Source organism: Siphateles boraxobius, unplaced genomic scaffold, assembly GCF_051911475.1.
Source record: "Siphateles boraxobius isolate OS27281-9 unplaced genomic scaffold, OSU_SipBor_1 8, whole genome shotgun sequence".
Lineage (NCBI taxonomy): Eukaryota > Metazoa > Chordata > Actinopteri > Cypriniformes > Leuciscidae > Siphateles > Siphateles boraxobius.
Window position 1 is genome coordinate 30725585 of NW_027509208.1, and position 22279 is coordinate 30747863.

General features: G+C 36.6%; 1 protein-coding gene across 10 annotated transcripts in view; it reads left to right on the forward strand.

The window, feature by feature from the left end:
• The first annotated feature begins 1634 nt into the window (after positions 1-1634).
• senp6a (SUMO specific peptidase 6a) overlaps positions 1635-22279 on the forward strand; it is a 64889-nt gene continuing 44244 nt past the window's right edge. For 3 of the 10 annotated variants that reach the window (XM_077219637.1, XM_077219638.1, XM_077219639.1), the window contains exons 1-7: positions 1635-2063; positions 4760-4853; positions 6194-6257; positions 6873-6970; positions 7179-7328; positions 16835-16896; positions 19793-19881. In XM_077219637.1, the coding sequence (XP_077075752.1) occupies positions 2033-2063; positions 4760-4853; positions 6194-6257; positions 6873-6970; positions 7179-7328; positions 16835-16896; positions 19793-19881 (588 nt within the window). In that variant the 5' untranslated portion in view covers positions 1635-2032. Of the gene's footprint in view, positions 2064-4759; positions 4936-6193; positions 6258-6872; positions 6971-7178; positions 7329-16834; positions 16897-19792; positions 19882-22279 lie in introns of all 10 variants that reach the window. The other 7 variants (XM_077219635.1, XM_077219636.1, XM_077219633.1 and 4 more) reach the window with 4 other exon arrangements.

Consider the following 22279-nt stretch of genomic DNA (forward strand, 5'->3'; position numbering starts at 1 on the left):
TTCTAGCTTTCTGCGGCTTCTCTTTCAAGGTAGTGACGAAACGCGCTCTGTAGCGCTGTTTGTTCACTGTCGGCTACGGTAGAAACATGAAGTCACAATATGTCGGCCTTCATAGAAGGGGATTCCCGTGCCTATGTAGATATATTCTAAGGTAATAAAAACATTACGGTTTATTAAGTAAGTTCTTTATACACCACTAAACACATAGCTATGGATGTCATATTGCATTTCTGTTAATAGATACTCAACATTTTTACACATTGCACCTTTAACTAATGTTAACAAGATTTTAATAAAGTATAAAATGTTGAAATTAAAATTAACAAAGATTAATAAATGTTGTATAAGTAAAGTTCATGCTAACTAATGTGATTAACTAATGTTAACTAATAAACCTTATTGTAAAGTGTTACCAGTTTGATAATTAAAATGGTTGATGTCATCTGTATCTTATTTCCTTATTAGAGTATTGCAGAGTAACTGCCAACTAATTGTTACTTTTTTTGATGTATCCAATTTATGTGTATTTATGTGAAATGGAGGAAGCAAGATTGCATCATTTGCCTAATGAGTGTAAATACAGACTCATTTGTCCCATTTTATTAACTGTAAACTGGTCATTGAAGAACTTTTCTACTTTTTGATTTCAAATAATAATTATACTGTTTAAAAGGTTAATGTTTTTATCAGTTTGCAGTGTGTAATATTTGTATATGTCTTACAATATATTGTTACATTATTTTTTAAAATCAATTAGTGTTTATAAGTGCTGCATTCTAATTTTGTCATCCTTTCTAAATGGCATGTGTTTGGAGATTTGTAATATTTGCCAATGGTACACAGAAATGCATCCATTCACGCTTTATACGTTTGTATTCTCTATAATCTTTTCTTGTTATTTTCTATTTTTTGACAGCTCATGTAGGTTAATATAATGTAATGTTTGAGAATAGTGACATCATGACATGGTGAAACTGGAGCTCTGATGTCATCCACCGTGTGCCCACCTGCTTGATTACCTTCTTCAGGTGTGTTTGATAGTTACAAATAAGTTTTTGATTTTATTGTGTTGAAATTTATATAGCAACACATAACATAGCTAACCCCAAAACTATGCATGGACATTAAAATGTGTAGTGTTATGTTTTACATTCTACAACAACAACAACCCTCCGTTTCACAGACAAGGCTTAAGTCTAGTCCTAGACTAAAATGAATGTTTGAGCTGTTTAACTGAAATAAACTTGCACTATATCTTAAAATATGTCAGTTGTTCCATTGTTTGTCTCGAGGTGAACACCAGTGATGGTTTTTTTATTTTTTTTTTTTTTTTGCAAGGCACGTTTTTAAAAGCTACTTAATTGAACTAAGGCCTAATCCTGGCTTAATCTAAGCCCTGTCTGTGAAACCAGGCCGAAATGTCCTATGGTCCTTATTTCAGAAAGGCTATTGGGATTTAATCTTTTGATAATTATGAGTTGAGAAAAAAAAATGTTATGGCCATTCACACCATGATGTTTATATTCTAGAAAAAAATAGAGATTCAAGAACAAATTACCAATGCACTAGCAAATAGATTGAAAATATGACGAACAATACGACATTTTACTGATATTGCACAAAAGTCTCGGCGGAAGTGACTCAATAGCGCTTCATTCTGCAGAATAATGCACTTTTAACCGCTCAGAGTTTCACAAAAATGTCTTAAAATCTAATGTTTTCATAAATGCATTTTAGTCTCACACACTGGTCGAGTAATTAATCATCTTAATAAGCTTTTATCGCCGCAGTAAGACGGATATTTTTCACTCTGATCCTGTTTTCAGCTGGATTTCTGCTCATTTGGACTGATGATGGACTGAAAAGGACAAAGCGACATAATAATTTGACGTATATTGAATTTGAGTCAGATTGGGGTGTGAAAACATTAAATCACATGTGAAATATTAAAGCGTTTCAAGTGTTGGAGTGACAGAAGTCGCTTGAGTGCAGTGCGCGAGATTAAACACGTTTGAAGAAGAGATGGACCAAAATGAATCATAAAAAGAGTGTATTTATTGAAGGTAAGTCAAAAGACGTATGCATTGTTGTTTATTTGACTTTATTGTGTTTTAATGAGCTGTTTGTTTTGTGTTCGTGTGGAAATGCTAATATTATCCGTCAGTTTTCACCCCCGTGTGTGTTAGCTTGCGTGCTAACCGAGCAGGTCCATTCACACAGAAGAAAATACACCCATCTGAGGACAATAAACAACAAATATACTTAAATTAAAGTGCATTGTATTACACTTGTGCCGTTTGAAGGTCTGTCCTCTTGTTTAAGCGTCTGTTTCAGTGTATGAATGCTAAAACTGAGGCCTGATGCTATGCGACGATAAACAAACCTCTGAAATCATTGAATAAAAAAGACGTTAAAACACACTAAATGTACTCATTCTGGCTTGCATAAAAATGAACAAGACTTTATCTATTTTCATTTATCACCGCTGTCTGTAGATGTTTTAGCCATGTTTCTCAGAGTTTTAGCTTGGGCCCTTCAATCTCATACAGTGATAAATTGTGTAACGTTACAGCTGATAAATATTAGAATGTTATTTCCCTCTCTGATACGAATGACTATAAAATAATATATTATGTTGCCATCAGCAGTATCATATTGCCTTCAAAATACATAAAATGCATTAATTACATTTTTACACATTATATTGACTGCTCTTGCACTTTAGGGTAAATAATTTTAAAGGAGAAATGTCTGGAGATCTACAGGTCCCTGCATTTCACAACTTGAGTTTGAAAAAGTATAAAGATGAGGCTAATTCATGTTCACTGCAGGACAGGTAATAGGACACAGCCATAAAAATTGTAGTAAAAAACTTCTTTGTCTGTAACAATCTAAAGGTCTGTGCTGAATTTGGGTTTTAAGTTTAACATTTATAAAAGTTGTTCTCAGAACCAGTACTATTTTAATAATACAGTAACCCACCTAAAAAACAACAACAAACAACATCAACAAAGCTAAATTTTCCTATTCCATTACTCCAGTCTGTCAACACTGTTAGGTCTCAATGCTATAGGTCTCAAGTAGACCACAGGTTGGGCCAGTGGTTCAGGAATCTGAAGACAAAAGGAAGGCCACATTGCTCTTGGATGTAAAAATGAGTTTTACAGCATTAAAGCTAAAGTAAAAAAAAATCCATTTTCATAAACTGCCGCTGAAACGGAGAACAGTACTGCTCCCCGATACACTTCAGACACAAGTCCCACTCCCTCTAGATCTCCAGCGTTTCTATTTTAGTTTACCTATCTATTACTAGTAATGATTACAGCATCTGAAAAATAAAAAGTCCAGAATCTAAACTTTAATGACCTTTTTTACTTTAATAGATAAGGCCTTGACACCAAATTTCAAATACCAGTAAAATTTCACACTTCTTGATTCCAGCCTATATAAAATTCAAATATTATTAGCGACAAGTAAACAGGCAGTGATAATATAAGAAAAAATAATCAAAGTACGAGCAATAGAAAAAACATGTGAAAAAAACAGTGCTTTTCATGTTTAGGTAGGTTTAACAGTTGTTTAAAGGTATAGAAATTCAAATTTAAAGTCATGTAAAAAAATGTAACATAACACTGCATAGTCTCCACTGTATAAATTAGCCTTACAAAACTTATTCAGTCAAGAGCATTGAGAGATTTTCTCTGTCTTTTGTAGTTTAATTAACATTGATACAGACAGTAGCAGAAACATGCTGCTGTCACTTTAAAGTCCCCCTGTGGTGAAAATCAAGCTTTTAATGTTTACGTATATGTGGTGTTTTTAATAGTCTTTAAGACAAACCATGTGTAAATTCAAAAGTCATCACCATTGCTGAGTATTTTCTGCTTAAAACTGCAGTGGGTGAATCAAAGACAGTCTCAAAAACACGTTTTGAAATCGCTGGTGTTTCTGACGTCACAAACTACCTTGTAACCAATCAGATCAACATGTGATCGTCAACGAGTGGATCTCTGAGCTGGTGTGAGTGAGTGGAGGCGGGTCTCATTTGCATATTCATAGCACCGCATACTAAATGAGCCAAGGGTGTAGAGCTACATTCAAGCTATTTTAAGGCATGAAGAATTTTTATCAAGAGAAGAACTTTTTGGTGATCCAAGATGATGAGTTTTAAGGGATAAAATTGACTACAAGGGGACTTTAAGACAAAATGCACGGATACAACATATTGTTTACACGTGTTATATTTTGCTATCTTTCAACCATTCTTACACAATTTGTGCCTGATAAATCTTGTCTTTCTACATGGTTGTTTAAGAAATGAAAAGCTACACACTCCATCAATTAGGCTTAGAAGAACTGATGCCAAACATATAACATGATACAGCAATAATGATCCAATCATAGACTCTTAAGCATTTGCCTATTTAAATACAAACAGTGACTTTATTTTGGCCGGGTAGTGTAGCTTGTAACATTAAAAATGTCTTTACGTTTTTGACCAATTTAATACATCATTGGTGAATAAAAGTCTCATTACAAGCCTTTTAGTGGTAGTTTAACTGTTACTAAGTGTGAGCTGGTCGCAAAGTTACAGCTCATTGCATTTTAATAAATGCATGTTGCCGTTCTGAAAGTTGATTTACATCTCATTCTTATTTCTTAGTCCACTCAAGGGAAAGAGATCAAGGTAAATTGATACCTCATGATATAATCCTTTGTATGGCTGTGCTCTGATACGCTGTTCTCATGTGTTTGATAGCCCTCGATAAGTGTGAGGACAGGAGAGATGGAGGCTTTAAGCAGTCCTGGAGGTGTTCTCTCTCAGATGATAGTGAAGACGACAGCAGACATGAGTAAGGTCATTCAGCACAGAGCAGCTTACAGCCCACTCAAGCATCTCTGCATCAACGCTTTGAGTCAAACCTTATTACTTTGGTAAATAGAGAAACATCAAGGTCAAAGAGAAGATAGAAAAAGCCCACATTCTTAAATTAACACACATTCTGCTAAAACTATATGCGAAGTGGTCCGCTGTGCAGAAGAAAGCTACAATCAAATATCTTCTGCTGAAAGTGTACTTGACTTGTCATTGTAACGCTATGGCTCACTGACATATGCCACTTTTTTCATCAGCACAGTCCTCTGAAAAGAGATATTTAGTAGAATGTTTAAGGTCCTCTTTTCATAACAATAAAAGCATACAGTGACTAGAGGTCTATCAAGCTTTAAAAATGAAAAAAACAACAACAACTTATGAATAATAAAAACATGACTTGAAATAGACTTGGAATATAGTGCATTTGGTAAATGGACAAATGGATTTATTTTTGGTGCACAACCCCGGGTCACTGTTTGCTTTTATTGTATGGAAAAGAACAGGCTGGTTCATCTCTCATTCTCTCAGTTTTCATTCTGGAACTGAACTGTTTGATGCCAGGATTCGGTTTGTCTGAATGTGTTTATGAAGTCGGGTTTACAACAGAAAACCTGTTAGATCGAGTCGCCACGTCAGAAATAGTAGATTTCAATCCTGGATGCCGGATCCTGTCAGAAGATATCCATTTTGTCTGGTATCCAAAACCTGTCAACAGCAAGTCAGACTTGTCTGGTTCCCAAAATCAGTGTGTGGCACCCAAAACTGTGTTAGCAGTCTTGCATCAGCCAAGACGTTGACTGAGAAAGACTGCGATGAGCAGAAAGCAGGACACAAAGTAATTATAATATAAAAAAGCAGGGTTTATTTGAGTAATCTTAGTTGCTTATGTTTTAATGCCCAGACTTCGTCTGACCAACAGAAATACAAGTGTTGTTATACCAGTCTGCTTTACCTCAACATCCTATGAAGCCTTGAAATATTCCCCTTACCTCTTATTCGTGAAGACAAGCATTCCACATTCCATGAAACCCCACATTCATAAGATTAAGTGCACTTGAAATGTAGGGAGGGAAAATGCATGAAAAGAGACCTGTGGTGTTGGGGATTAAGGTCCTGATATACTTCTAGTGAAATCGAAGATTTGTGCCTTTTGGCCTGATTTTGTCACACTGACATTGTCACACTGACATTGTCACACAAGTTTGTTCTTTGATTTTACTTGAAGTGTATCAGAGTCTTAAGAATCAAACACTTCGGACCAAGCAATCAAACCAAGTGTGAAAACATCCTAAGTATCTCTCTCTTGTTGTCCGCTAGTGCTGCACTTATGACCATGGAGCGAGTGAGTGGCCAGCAGGAGCTTTCACCTGAGGGAATCAAGGTATTTACTCTCTCTGTCTCTCTCAGATGCTCCATTTCCTTTCATTGTCTTTCAATTATATTTCAATAATTGAGCCCCAATCCTGTCTGTCTTTCTCTTTCCTGCTCCCCCCTGGATCAGAATTTGTTTTTTTAATCTTGGTGTTTTGCTCTGATGGTGCTACACATACTTCATACTAGTGTTGCACGATATACCGGTACTAGAAAGGTATCGCGATAGATACCCAGCTATTAAAATCGGTACGATATGAAATTTTATTAGTACCGGTACTTTAAGAGTGACAGCACTCTAAATAATAAGAGCAGTATTTCTTTATTTGCGTCGATGTGTGACAGCCGCAGTCAGGATGTGTGTGCAGAGCTATATTTTAATTGTTGCAACAAAGTGTCAAATACAGTTTTCTAAATAGAATGTCAATTTATAACATATGAGTCCTTCCAGAATTAGCTGGAATAAACAAACTGTTAATTATAAAGGTATTAAACTCTTGGCCATATAGTGTAATTGTGGTGAGTTAAATGTTAATGATCTCATGTTAGGTGGTTGTTAGCCCAGGTCTGCAGGTGTGTTGAACTATGACCTTATAACCTGACCGTTCTGATCTGTCTCTGGCAGACTCCATCCATGAAGAGCTTCAGTGCTAATGGGTCTGTGGAGAGTCACGAACGACGTCCAAATCAATTAAGACCTCTCAACAGAACTGGCAAGCTTAGGTATTGTAGTTGTATATTTATCACCCTGGGTAAAAAATATTTAAAATATACATTTTATAGCTTAAAGTGTTATTTAATACTTCCATTAATTAGAAATACATTGCAAACATCTGCTTATTTTATATATTCTATCTTTTTAGAAATGTTCTTTAAGTATTTACATCAGATAATTATATTAATGCCTTTGTTGTTGTTCATGGTCTCCCAGTGAAGCCGCTCATTCGGTGAGTGTGTCTGCGCTCCCCAGTCGAACCAGCTATCTGATAATGAGCCCGGCACCGTCCCAAGGAGTCGTGGTTCAGGGGCGGCTCTTCCAGCATGCACAGTTCTCTTCTCCAAGCAGAAAGATGGAGCAAAGGTACGGCACTGGACCAGCTGACTTTACAGAATAACAAATGGCTGATGTTTGACATCAAGTAGGTCAGAATGCTCTACTAGAAGTTAGGGCTGGGCAGTATGACGGTATATATTATTACCACGGTAGAAAACGTCAACCGTAACAGATTTTTTTATTCTGTGTATACCGCGACGTGTAAATAAGTGGGTGTGCTTAACTCGCGTGCGTGAGACTGAGACACTGAGATTTGTCAAAGAAAGATGGAGAAAGCAGATCAGATTATTAACCTGATATTTTTGGGGGAAAAAGGCGCAGCAGTCAACTACAGCAGTTGAGCTTACTTGACAACATCAGCTCATATATCAATATCTTAATTAGAAATAACCATAAATAATGCATAGTTATCTGCATCTTTCCGTCTCTTAAGTATAGTTACTTTTTAAACATGAAAATCACAAGTAGTTGCGTGTGAGGCAAATTATTGAATATGTAGCGCGGGTTATATATTTCTAACTCCAAACAATTGCCCACTTAACCAGCTGATAAAATCTTCCTTTGATTCGATATAGGGCTGGGCGATAAATCGATTTTATCGATTAACTCGAATGTGTAGTTTACGCCGATTTTTTTTAATGAAAATCGGTTTTCTCTTTAACAACCGCCGACGCTCCCATCTGGGCTCCCGTAGTTCCGACCGGGCTCAGCGCTTGCCATGATAGAGATACACAAACAACATGGCAAATGAGCAAGACCGCGGCAGCAGAAGCACACCCGTCGAAAACATTTAGGCTACAAGCTGAATCTGCAGGGCCGCCAACTCTCACGAGTTCATTGTGAGAGACGCAATTCTGTCACTTTTTACACGCTCTCACGCCACACATCCATTTTTGCACGCAGAGAAAAATCGCAAAGCAAAGAGGACACTGACACCGACAGACAAGACAGGGCAGGTTACTATCGATATGAAACAGATTCTCAGCTCTCAGATTCTGTCAATTTTATTACAAAATTCAAACAATAAACACCGTTTTGGGGCTTGTAAATGTGACGTGAAAGAACGCTGGCAGATCTCAGTTCAAGCGGCACGTGAACCAAACATCTGTTACTCTTTACTACAAACTTACCGAGATGTAATAAAATAGATCGATCAGTGTTTTTCAACCGCGGAAAGATGTCCATAAAACAGCTGGAGAACAACATATGCCACGTAACGTTACATTTACCTCAGGATGGCTTTTAATGACCCATAGCACGCATGTTAGTTAGACGCATTATAAAATAAAAAACGCATTATATTTAATTTGATTTGGTTTTAACCTTTAATAATACCAGCTGACAGGGCTTTCCGTATGTTTACAGCATAAGGTGATTTTTTTTTTGGGGGGAGAACAATTAACACATTAACATATCTACTGTACCTATTTATCCAAAGGAATTTATATTGAATCAAGATCAGAATCAAATCACAAGAATTGAATTGAAATTGTGAAATTTGTGTTAAGCAATAATAAAAACAGTAGCATACCAGTAAACTTAATAAAATTGTTTAGTTACCAAATAATTTGACAATCACAATACACTTATTGTGATGCAAGTTTTTTTTTTTTTTTTTTTACACATCCCCCCAATCCCAATCCACCCATTTTATTTTATGTTACATTTTCATTGTTTTCAAAGACAGGGCCTGTCCTCTTGTCTTTTTGGCTTGTTGTTTCTGATTGCACTTTAATCGAGATCAAATCCCAGAAGGGAATATTAAAACAAAATAAAGTTAAAACTTGTTTTGAAAAAAAAATTTGTCATCTGCAGATTGATTTTAAGTAGGGAGAGAAAAAAATCGATTTAAATCGTAAATCGGATTTTTTGTGAAAAAATCGGGGATTTTTTTTTTTAAGCCATATCGCCCAGCCCTAATTCGATACGTGATTACAACTTCACCCTCAAATTAACCGATCGCATTTTACTGATGCAAAAGTGCACACGGACTGAGAGGGAGCGTGTTGTGTCAGTGTTCACTGGGCTGTAGTAAAATAATGACGCAATTACAATGTGTGTATAATTTAAACTACTTAAAGGGTTAGTTCACCCAAAAATGAAAATTAAGTCATTAATTACTCACCCCCATGCTGTACCAACCCCGTAAGACCTTCGTTCATCTTCGGAACACAAATGAAGATATTTTTGATTAAATCTGAGAGGTGGATCACTGCTACATAGGCTGCCAGAGGGAATGAAACTTGACGGCCCAGAAAGTCATTAAAGAACATGTTTAAATAATCCATGTGCCTACAGTGGCTCAACTATAAGTTTATCAAGCGACGAGACTACTTTTTTCCCGAAAAAAAAAACATAATAACGACTTTATTCGACTATTCCTTTTCATTCCTTGTGGGCCTGAGACGAGAGTTCAAGAGATTTCCACGACGCATGCGCGAGAACTGAGAAGAGGACGTTCTTCTTCTAATACTTCTTGTTCAGTTCTCGCGCATGCGTCGTGGAAATCTCTTGAACTCTCGTCTCAGGCCCACAAGGAAGAAAAGGAATAGTCGAATAAAGTCGTTATTATGTTTTTTTTTTCGGGAAAAAAGTATTCTCGTCGCTTGATAAACTTATAGTTGAGCCACTGTAGGCACATGGAATATTTAAACATTTTCTTTAATGACTTTCTGGGCCGTCAAGTTTCATTCCCTCTGGCAGCCTATGTAGCAGTGATCCACCTCTCAGATTTAATCAAAAATATCTTCATTTGTGTTCCGAAGATGAACGAAGGTCTTACGGGGTTGGTACAGCATGGGGGTGAGTAATTAATGACTTAATTTTCATTTTTGGGTGAACTAACCCTTTAAGTCAACAGAACACTAACAGTAGCTGCTGTTCGGTTTAAATACTGCTGCTCTCCTTCAGGTTCTGATGAACTTGACACTTCTGAACTTCTCTTGATTAAAGCTCCAGGTGACGGGTTGCCCGATATCACAAAAAGAGCAAAACAGGCCGCTTAAAAACGCAGTATAATATAGGCAGACATGGCAAAAATGTACCCAGGAACATATTTAAACATAACTAGTATTATTAATATCCTACAAAATTAAAGGAAGTAATTAATTTATTATGAATAGAATAGCTCAATATAAAATATTCAGATATTATAAAGTGATTGATGTAAGTAAAGCAATAACATGAGATTGAAATATTAGTCAGCAACACTTTATTTAAAGTTTAATAGCACCTACCGGTATGTGTGTTTTGTTTACTATATTTAGCTATCAAAATAGTTCACCAAAGAAATAATTTACCAAATAAAAGGAAAAGAAAAATCAAACAAGGTAAAATACTTTTAATTTCTAAAGTATTTGGGTTTATTTATTACACAATGCCCTTTTTGTAGATTTTTCGAGAATAACTACATATATAAATAACTATATCGTGAAATATATTGTTACCGTGAAATAAAATTAGTCATACCTTGAAACAGAATTTTGGTCATACCGCCCACCCCTACTAGAAGAATGAGCATTGGGAGGAATACTGCTTTGATTTTAGTTAACCGTAAGCTGTTTTCTAGTGCAAAGGTAAAACAATATGAGACATAAGCCTCTGTGTTTTTGATTTTGCCCTTTTTACACCTGGTATTAAGATGTGTTTTGTTCTATCGGATCACAAATAGACGAGGGAGATGCATTCCCGTTTACACCTGGTGTTTAATCCGTCTCTTTTGAACACTTTCAACCACTTCTGTCCTGATTTCTTCGAGGGGAGGGTTATAGGCGGGTAAATGTACAGGTCCTTCTCAATAAATTAGCATATTGTGATAAAGTTCATTATTTTCCATAATGTAATGATAAAAATTAAACTTTCATATATTTTAGATTCATTGCACACCAACTGAAATATATCAGGTCTTTTATTGTTTTAATACTGATGATTTTGGCATACAGCTCATGAAAACCCCAAATTCCTATCAAAAAATTAGCATGTCATGAAAAGGGTCTATAAACGAGCTATTAACCTAATCATCTGAATCAACTAATTAACTCTAAACACCTGCAAAAGATTCCAGAGGCTTTTAAAAACTCCCAGCCTGTTTCATTACTCAAAACCGCAATCATGGGTAAGACTGCCGACCTGAGTGCTGTCCAGAAGGCCATCATTAACACCCTCAAGCAAGAGGGTAAGACACAGAAAGAAATTTCTGAACAAATAGGCTGTTCCCAGAGTGCTGTATCAAGGCACCTCAGTGGGAAGTCTGTGGGAAGGAAAAAGTGTGGCAAAAAACGCTGCACAACGGGAAGAGGTGACCGGACCCTGAGGAAGATTGTGGAGAAGGACCGATTCCAGACCTTGGGGGACCTGCGGAAGCAGTGGACTTAGTCTGGAGTAGAAACATCCAGAGCCACTGTGCACAGGCGTGTGCAGGAAATGGGCTACAGGTGCCGCATTCCCCAGGTCAAGCCACTTTTGAACCAGAAACAGCGGCAGAAGCGCCTGACCTGGGCTACAGAGAAGCAGCACTGGACTGTTGCTCAGTGGGCCAAAGTACTTTTTTCGGATGAAAGCAAATTTTGTATGTCATCCGGAAATCAAGGTGCCAGAGTCTGGAGGAAGACTGGGGAGAAGGAAATGCCAAAATGCCTGAAGTCCAGTGTCAAGTACCCACAGTCAGTGATGGTCTGGGGTGCCATGTCAGCTGCTGGTGTTGGTCCACTGTGTTTTATCAAGGGCAGGGTCAATGCAGCTAGCTATCAGGAGATTTCTGGAGCACTTCATGCTTCCATCTGCTGAAAAGCTTTATGGAGATGAAGATTTCATTTTACATCACGATCTGGCACCTGCTCACAGTGCCAAAACCACTGGTAAATGGTTTACTGACCATGGTATTACTGTGCTCAATTGGCCTGCCAACTCTCCTGACCTGAACCCCATAGAGAATCTGTGGGATATTGTGAAGAGAAAGTTGAGAGACGCAAGACCCAACACTCTGGATGAGCTTAAGGCCGCTATCGAAGCATCCTGGGCCTCCATAACACCTCAGCAGTGCCACAGGCTAATTTCCTCCATGGCACGCCGCATTGAAGCAGTCATTTCTGCAAAAGGATTCCCGACCAAGTATTGAGTGCATAACTGAACATAATTATTTGAAGGTTGACTTTTTTGTATTAAAAACACATCTTTTATTGGTTGGATGAAATATGCTAATTTTTTAGCTAGATAAAAATTTTGGGTTTTCATGAGCTGTATGCCAAAATCATCAGTATTAAAACAATAAAAGACCTGAAATATTTCAGTTGGTGTGCAATGAATCTAAAATATATGAAAGTTTAATTTTTATCATGACCTTATGGAAAATAATGAACTTTATCACAATATGCAAATTTTTTTAGAAGGACCTGTATGGGTTTTTCATATCTTTCAATCTAATGGACAAAATAAGCTCAAGCAATTTATATGAATGCGCCCGGAGGTGACGGGAAAACACACAGAGAGCAGCAGCTTTAGTTTCTGCTCTGACAGCCTATAGACCAGCCGAACACTTTGAGTGTGTGTTAGAAATCAGGAATGGAGAGAGAACATTGTGTTTGGTACGTTTTCTCATCTTCAAACTAGGGGTGTGCGATATCACGATTTTTGATCGTGGATGATTAAAATTTCTCCACAATCTGCTTTTTACGAAATATCATAGTATCGTGTTACAGTGCATTCTATCAGGTGCAGTTCTGGCGCCTCTCTCTCAACAACGCGGTGTACATTCACAACACTCGTTAATGCAGATACGGGACACTGCAATTCACAAAAGTTCATTATTTGCATGTGCTTTAAAGCCTTGCCGGTTAAACATTTCATTCACGTGCTTATGTGCTGTTCTAACTTGTGCTTTTCTGAGCGCGTACACGCGAAGTGCAGGAACTAACAGCCTGTCAAATAGCGCCTGGATACTGGACTAAGTTATCTTTAGAGTCTCATTGCGCTAATGCTGTCAAATACACACAAGGTTTACATAAACAGAATTGGTTATGTCTAAAGTGAAAGCAAACATTTGAGAGATAATCTGGTGCGTGTGTCATGCGTGTATATTAGATGCGTCACTTGCCAGTCTTAAAGCTACAGTCATTACAGCCTAATAGTAAACGTTGCCGCTTGTCCTTAAAGGGATAGTTAATCAAAAAATTTAAATTTTGTCATTATTTATTCACTCTAATGTTGTTCCAAACATGTATTCATTTATTTATTGTGCTGCACACAAAAGAAGATATATTTTGAAGAATGGGGGTAACCAAACAGTTGCTGTTCCCCATTGACTTCCATAGGTTTAAAAAACTATACACGTGATATGATATTTTTGCCATATCGCCCACCCCTACTTCAAACCAAACTTGAGTCTTCAACTGACAATTTAAATCCCCTCTAGCTAGCGCTCTTCCCATAATGTTTACTCATTAGTTCAGTAGGCGGAGAGTAGATGGTCTTTTGTGGTTGTTTGAACACATTCGACCACATGCCAGTTTACACTACGCAAGCAATCCGGTGTAATGTTTTCTCGACTACCTCTGGAAGTGTTGGAAAGTGGACGAGCTCAAAACGTTTTAGACCCCGTTTACACCTGTATTTAGTGTCGCCCACGTGTGATCCGATCCACCAAAATGCATCTTAATGCAAGGTGTCTGTAGTCTGCAGTTATGGTCAAATAAAAACCCTTTAAAAATCAGACCCACTTGACCTTCCTTTAGGGCTGGGCGTTATGGCCAAAAAAAATTATCACGATATTTTTTTTTATATCAGTCTATATCGATAATTATCACGATAAATGTCAAATCTTTATTGCAAGTTTAAAGGCAGATTTTTGCACCTAAGTGAAAGTTGTTGAAACCAGAGCGTTAATTGTGGTTTTAAACTACTCTTTGTTGTCGAACATATAATGACAAACACTTGCCAAACAGGTAAACATTTCACAAATCTGAGGTTGAACTTTCAAACATTTGTAATTTTTCCTTAACAAAATAAATATCTGAATAGAAAAATATATTTCTTAGTTTCTGCATGTGCTAATGGAGGATATTGTTTCAAGTCTTGAAACAGGTTTTTGTAGCCTGACTTTGATGGCATATATCTTCAGCACAGTTTGCCAGTCCCTCCAGAAAAACGCGATTATGCGATCGCATGATTTAGTGCATAATCAGCCAAAGTCTGCATATTCATGCGGGGGCCGCATTTTTTCAAATACACCGCACTTTCGCCGCATAAATTGCCGATTTCCGCGGAAAATATGCGGGGCTTGCATGATTTCATAATCCCCGCATTTTCGTTGCAAAAAAGTCACATGTATTTAGCAGAAAGTTGAAAGATGTTGCGTTTACTTCACACAAGAGCAGCCATTTTCCCCTGTTGCCATGGGAATGTTATGAAGTGACGTAATTACGCGACGTGAACATCATCGAAAAACTTTTCCGTTGTATGATTGCACTTTTTTGTTACCAGTGGGTTAAATCATACTAGTTTCAAAAACCTTACAGTTGTAAGTATATTAGTAGTATGTAAATTTACGTTACAGTAAGAGATTGCACTTTGTATATGGGAAGCACTTATTTTAACAGATGTCTCTGTAAAACAGGAAGAACACATTTTATTTTTTTATATTTTATTTATTCATTTTTACAGAAGTTGTAGCATATTCATTTTGTAAAGCTACAAAACTTGTTTGACTCAATGTTTTGTAAGTTTGTGTTTAACACCATGTGTTTATTAAGGTCGGAAATAAAAAAAGATGAGAACTTAAATATTCCCAGCACTTTCTGTGATGTTATGCTTGCTTATCATAAGAAGTAATAAGAAATGACTCTTTACATTAAGGTAGTAGCCTAGTGAGAACAGGGTGTTGGGGAATCACTTTTTATTTTTTCATCAAACAGTTTTTGCAAGTTCCCTCAGTTTCCCGCAATTTCATCGCATAAAATTTCATAAATATCCCGCATATTCCATTGAATTTTTTAAGAAAACGTGCCGCATAATCAAGGATTTTTGCCCGCAACAATCACAAAAAAATTCTGCATTTTTCTGGAAGGACTGGTTTGCAGTGCAGGCTGCAATATTAATATTAAATGTTTTGTCTCGAAACGCATATTTGACAGTGAGTTGAGAGTAAATCTGCATCCTTACTCAAGCTAATACTACTATGTTAAATTTGTTCAACAAAAACAGTAACATCTGTTAAAAAAAATGTAATGACCACATTTTTATTTGGTAAAATGTAATATTCTGACTGTTTGAGTTTTATTAAAATTAACCATTGGTCATCCAGTATCATGCATTTAGATCATAACCACATATAAAACCAGGCATAGCTTATAGCACCTCACTATCATGGCAAAATGTAACTTTATGGTTTCTATGCCTATGGTATTTGTATGAAAAACAGTAGCCTAAATACATTATTAAATACTGTAATTATATTCCATTAGTCATTTAATACAATGTCTACATTAATAATATAATACAATTCAATATGTATATCCCACATTTCATGTTGCAGTTAATAGGGCTGTCACTTTTGAGAAAAATCAAATTTGAACAGTTATCGAATATCAAGTAATGTATTCGAATATATTCGAATTTCTACGAGATTACCCCCCCCACCCCCCTGATTAAAACTGTCTAATCATAGACTGTAAAAAATGTGCTAAACATGGCACTTTAAAAACCGGATAGTTTATTTATAGTTCGAATATGGATATTTCACGTCATGTTCGAATGCATATTCGAATATCGAATAAAAAGTGACAGCCCTAGCAGTTAATATTACTAGCTAACGTTACAGTAAATCCATGGTAAATGGATTCATTATCAATTCAGATTCTGGCTGTATCATTGCGCACAGTGTTTTTACTGTTTGTCAGTGCTGTTTCATTTGCCTTTAAACTGGTTTAAATCACTGAGACATTTGTGTTCTTTGCTGAATTCAAGCGCTTCTCACTGGATCTCGTGAGTGATACCGATCAGAGTAAACGCGTCTGCTCTAGTGAGTTCGCGCTGCGCTGCCGTTTGGACTTTGAGCCGAGCGGATAAATGGTCCGTGTGGCGCGCTGTTCAAATGAGTTTCGTTCCGCTTTTGGCGCATAAACATTATCGAACATTTATCGAACTCTTGATATCGTTTTAGCGAGAAAAATTATATCGCGATAATTATCGTTTTATCGCCCAGGCCTACCTTCCTTTACTAAAGCTTTAACCACATCTGTTGGGAAATACATTGTGTGGCATGTTGCAGGTTTGAAACTGTATTTCCTACAGTTGGTTGGTTTTATTTAGTCCTCTTACATCCTAAAATAGTATTTTAGGTTCAGTGAGTTAAGATTTATCTTCAGAATTTGTGGCGTAATGTCGATTACTACAGAAAAGTCTCTCAATTTAAAAAAACCCTAAATGATCTCAAATAATGTTGACAGAGCCTGATGTGAATTGAACCCAAAACATCAGATGTGACGGATCTGCTGTATTTCTGAATTCTCATGCTGTCTGCCAATGTGTCTCTCCTGCAGATCTGATCTGATCCAAAGAGTGGAGTTGGAGAACATTCTTCTCACGTGTCCACCGATGTCAGGTAAGCGGAGGGGGCAGGTCCTGCACCAATGAGTCTTCTCACTGTAACCAAGACTGACTGATAAAGAGTGCATCAAAATTTAGAAAGGAGTGTGAACTGGTTACTGAAGTTACTTTATGAGCAATCAAGTAAAGTCTTAATGCTACACTATAATCTTTTTGTTCGAAATTAACAAAATGTAAACAATGAGCGAGTATATCGTAAAACCATTTCAAATCGTGTTTTTGCCTTATAAATAATTATGGTAGGTGTGATTAACAGAGGTGGGAGTAAGTCCTACATGTGCAAGTCACAAGCAAGTCTCAAGTCTTAACCTTCGAGTCTCATAAAGTAACAAAATACGCATAACTCTTTCTGTGGCTTGTTTGGAACTATTGTCATTGCAGAAATCGAGCAAAAACAGAAAATATTTGGAATATTAGGCTATGTCTAAATGTCACATCACAATATTCACTCTTTGTTTACTGAAATGTTTTATAAAATCATTATCACATTTGCAATCGCGTCAATATTCTGGAAATATTTTTTTATGTTATAATTATGAAAATAACTCATACTAGGGAATTTTTTTCCACCACATTTTGAATTTTGGCTGCAATATTAATTCTGCTGGCATTTTGATAACATCTAATAGATGTAACCCCTGATAACATCTAACACTGCTTTAAGAGAAACATAAAACACGACAAAACATTAACAGTTTTCTATGTTGTTTTTTGTCATTGGAAAGAACGACATATTTGGCTTTAAAGCATGATTTAAAAAGAAATGTGGCAAATGTTATACAAAACATATGACATCATTAATTATCATTTAAATATTGACAACATTGAGCTACATTTGAAAACATAATTGTGTATAAAGAGGCATGCTGTTTTGACCAATATTCTCGATTTAAAGATAGTCAAATTAACTATAACAAACAGGTTAAACAAGCCATACCTTACTTTTAGACGTGGTGAATGAAGTTCGACTGTTCGAGGTTGTGATGGTCGTCCGATATCCCTTGCCAGTTATTATGTGTACAGCAAATCTTCTTGTATGAATATAGTCAAGTTCTAGTGTTTATATCCAAATAGAAATGATGCTGGGAGATGTTTTTGTATTTAGCGCGCTCACCGCGATGTATGTTTTTTCTGGGCTGGTGCAGTGTCACGCAATCGCGCAGAATCTGATGACTGGCGTCAATGGTTCCGTTGCTTTCATTTTGTTCATCAATTGATGTTGCGATGATAAATGTATATCAAGTCATTCTCGAGTCATACAGTTCAAGTCAAGTCAAGTCTCAAGTCATTGGATCTCAAGTCAAAGTCAAGTCGAGTCATTTTCTTAATTTAGTCAAGCAAGTCTCAAGTCCTTAAATTTGCGACTCGAGTTTGACTCGAGTCAAGTCATGTGACTCGAGTCCCCCATCTCTGGTGATTAAGAATATTTTAGAGTTGCACTGCATACTTTAATCATTCATCCATGCGTGTTTACATCATATCTGTAAATAAAAGGAGAGAAGCTCAGGCTACTACTATAGTGGAAGTAGCTTGAAGCCATAATAACTGAACCTCAAACCGAAAAGTGTTTGCAAGCAAAAAGGGGAAGTGATAGTACCGATAATAAAACACAAATCAACATAGTTTGCATTTGCATCACATTTGCTGTGGATTGATTGCTTATTTTGTTAACAATGCCTGTCTCTAAACAAGTTATAGCCTTGGTTTATTTGCATATAAATAGCCTTGCCAAGTTATAGTTTTCACCTTAATCTGGTCTGAATAGCAATCATTACTGTATGTCTAATGTCATATAACATATAGTGGCATATAAAATACTTACTTACTCATAAGTAGGGGTGTGCCATATCATACCGTCCACGATAATACCGGTATACATTTTTACATGATAAAAAAGTGTCATATCGCGATATCAATGATATAGCGGTGCGATGACGTATGTCGCATTTAAGTTCCCTAGCACGGACAAAAACAACACCTGTCTGAGAGCGAGAGCAGCCTGTCAGCCTCCGATGACGATTTAGCAATTTCACAAACAGCTTGAGTGTTCAGCGGGGCTGCCGACGCGCGTCTTCTCTCGCGCGCGTTTAGGAGTCGGGACATGATTGAATGGTCTCTTGCACAATCGGGCCATCAGTGCATCGTAACTAAAGTTTATAATTGTCAAGTCTTCTTAATTCTTATCAGTTTAAACATTCAAGCGGTTTTAAACTATCTAGTAAGCTACTCGCGCACTTATTGACTTATTGACAGTTATTTTTCGCGGATTATATCGCTTTAATGGGGGGAAAAACACAAAATTGTGTAAAACTTCCGGTCTTGGTAAGTATACTCATAAACACAGTCTTGAGTAATGAGTAACAGCAATGGATCCGTGCACTAGCTGTAAAAGTGACAGCTGCCATAGGCTATGCGTCTGTCATTAATGTTGTCGTCAAAACAACAAAAGATAGCTTTAATTGTAATGAATGAGAACTATTAGCCTATGTATTTTATTTAATCAGGAAACAGAACTAAAAGACTATGTGTTATTTTACATTTGATTACTTTATTATGTTTCTGTAGTATTTCTGAATACTGGTGTTAGACCTACACACATTTAACATTTAATTCAATGATTGAAATCAAGCTTCCTTGTGTTGTGTAAACTCTTAACAACAAAATTACCACTTTGTAAAAACGCAATGAGTGAGCAAACATTTAGGCGAGATAAACATAATAAGAAAATTTTCAACAACAACAACAACAAAAAAATGTCTATATCGTCATAAATATCATTATCGCAAATATTCTTGAAATATCGTGATAGAATTTTGAGGCTATATCGCACACCCCTACTCATAAGACATAACATTGATATATATGACTGTTGTTCCACTGTACATCCCTAGATTCAGGAGACATCGCTATTAAGAGACGTGTCCATCAGAAAAGGCGGACGATGAACAACAGTCCTGATACTGTGGGCAAACCAATTGAGGTGAGACTGTTCCCCTCTACGTTTAAATGTATGATAATTCATGTCAAATGTGTTTTTTTGTAGTTTATGCATTTTTGGATGAAACTAACCCTTTATCACAAAAATGTCAAGTTCTGTCATTAATTACTCCTGTTTTTCCAAATCCATAAGACCTGATGGCTTTATATGATGAACAGATTTCATTTAGGTTTTTATTCACATAGGCTTTTAGGGGTGCACCATTAGTCGTATTAATAACAAATTCAAAATAATCATTGAGATATTGGCCTGCTGTTTATTTGACCTGAAAACATTTGTTTATTTATTTGACATTTACGGTATCTTTCATTGGTAGCAAGCCTCCACTATTTTTCCTGCTTGGGGTAGCAGATGTCAAGAGTTTAAATCCCCCTAAACTGAGTTTTTCTCTTAAAGGAGTAGTTCACTTTAAAAATGAAAATTAGCCCATGATTTACTCACCCTCAAGTAGACGGCATATGTTCGTTTGGCCGAAAGCTAGAATTTTACTTTTTAACATGTTAAATATGAATATTTTTCTTACACAATCTCATTGTTTTGCTTAAATCTGAGTGAACCATCTCACAGTGACGCTCTAATAAATTAATAAATGATTCTCGACTATATTGTTTGCCATTGTGGCTGCTAAATAAATGCACTTACTCTCTGCTACCATACAAAAGTATTAATGAAACATTATTTATAATTATTGGAATTAATATTAGGAATTTCACAGTTTTAGCTTTTAGAGAAGCTTATTAAAACTACATAGCCACCGCCTGTTTGTAGTGTTTAGACTATTCAAAGATGTAAATGGCTTTTTCTTTGCAGTCTGGCAGTATGAATTAGCATTTGTGGAGTGATCTGTGGTTTGTCTCGTTTGATATAGTTGCAAATATGAAGACAAATTACAAAGCACTCACCAAACCATGCATTACCATAAGTTGTATTAATGGTTAGTGTTCAGTTTACTCTTATCAATACAATTGTGATCAATATATTTTTTTTTATTGATTTTCCATTTGATAAAGCTAACGTATCGTCAATTATGAGTGAAATTAATTTTTCAGCAAAATAATCCTGATTATCAGGAAGGCCTGATATAGAGCACAACAAATATGGTAAACAAAAGCTCAAACATTTATGCTTGACGCGCGAGAACCAATGAGCTTCATTCTTGCGCGTGGTTGAGCTTCTGTTTACCATATTTGATGTGTTGTATGAATGTGCGTTGATCAATGGTAAATTTACATTTACATTTATTTACATTTATTTACATTTATTCACTTAGCTGATGCTTTTATCCAAAGCGACTTACAATTACTTTATATGTCAGAGGTCACACGCCTCTGGAGCAACTAGGGGTTAAGTGACTCTTGCTCAGGGACACTTTGGTGTCTCACAGTGGATTCGAACGCGGGTCTCTCACACCAATAGCATGTGTCTTATCCACTGCGCCATCACCACCCCATGGTAATATTGCCTCACATTCACCCATTCATTCACTCTTTCATACACCGACGGCGGTGTCAGCCATGCAAGGCGCCATCCAGCTCGTGGGGAGCAGCTGGGGTTAGGTGTCTTGCTCAGTTAGCCGGTTCGATTAGCTTTGCTTAGAAAGCGTCTACACACCAGGCAGACGCCAAAGAACTAGCGCTGATGAAACCCGACTGTGTTGTCGCCTGCGTCAAGGCAGAAAAACTGCACTTGAACAGAGAACTACAGCCGACTCTCAACTAGCATGCACATTCTGCGCCTGCGTGGAAATGAGACAACTGTCTATGTCAATGATTGTATGTTAAAAAAAGGCTAAATTAAATCTGTTCATTATATAAAACGATTGTGTCTCTTCAAAATATTTGGATTAAACTTCCCCATTCATATGGATGTGTTTTACGATCTTATGAACGTTTTGAACTGTCAGAGTTTTGGGTGAATAGACTTTCAGTGGAGGGTAGGGCTGCAACTAATGATTATTTTACTAATCAGTTAATCTGTCGATTATTTCTTCGATTAATCGATGAATCGGATAAAAAAAAAGAGCATTTAAAAAAAAACGTTATTCAAAAACAGAACTGACTGTGCAAATTCACAGTGCAAAAAATCTTCAGAAAGTGCACAAACAGGTTGCTCCTTGAACATCCCTGAGCTGTTAAAGTAGTAATAAAAAAATTGACTAACACAAAAAAACATACACATGTATTCTTTACATCTACCAAATATATAGGCTTTTAAATAAAGTGCACAAAAATATTTATATTTTTGTTTAAAGTGACTGGTTATTATATATTACTATGTAGTATGTACCAATTTACTACTGCTCAGACACACTCGGCCTCTCTCGTGCGTAGACACACTCGGTCTCTTTCTCGCACTGTCGCTCGCGCGAAGACACACTCGG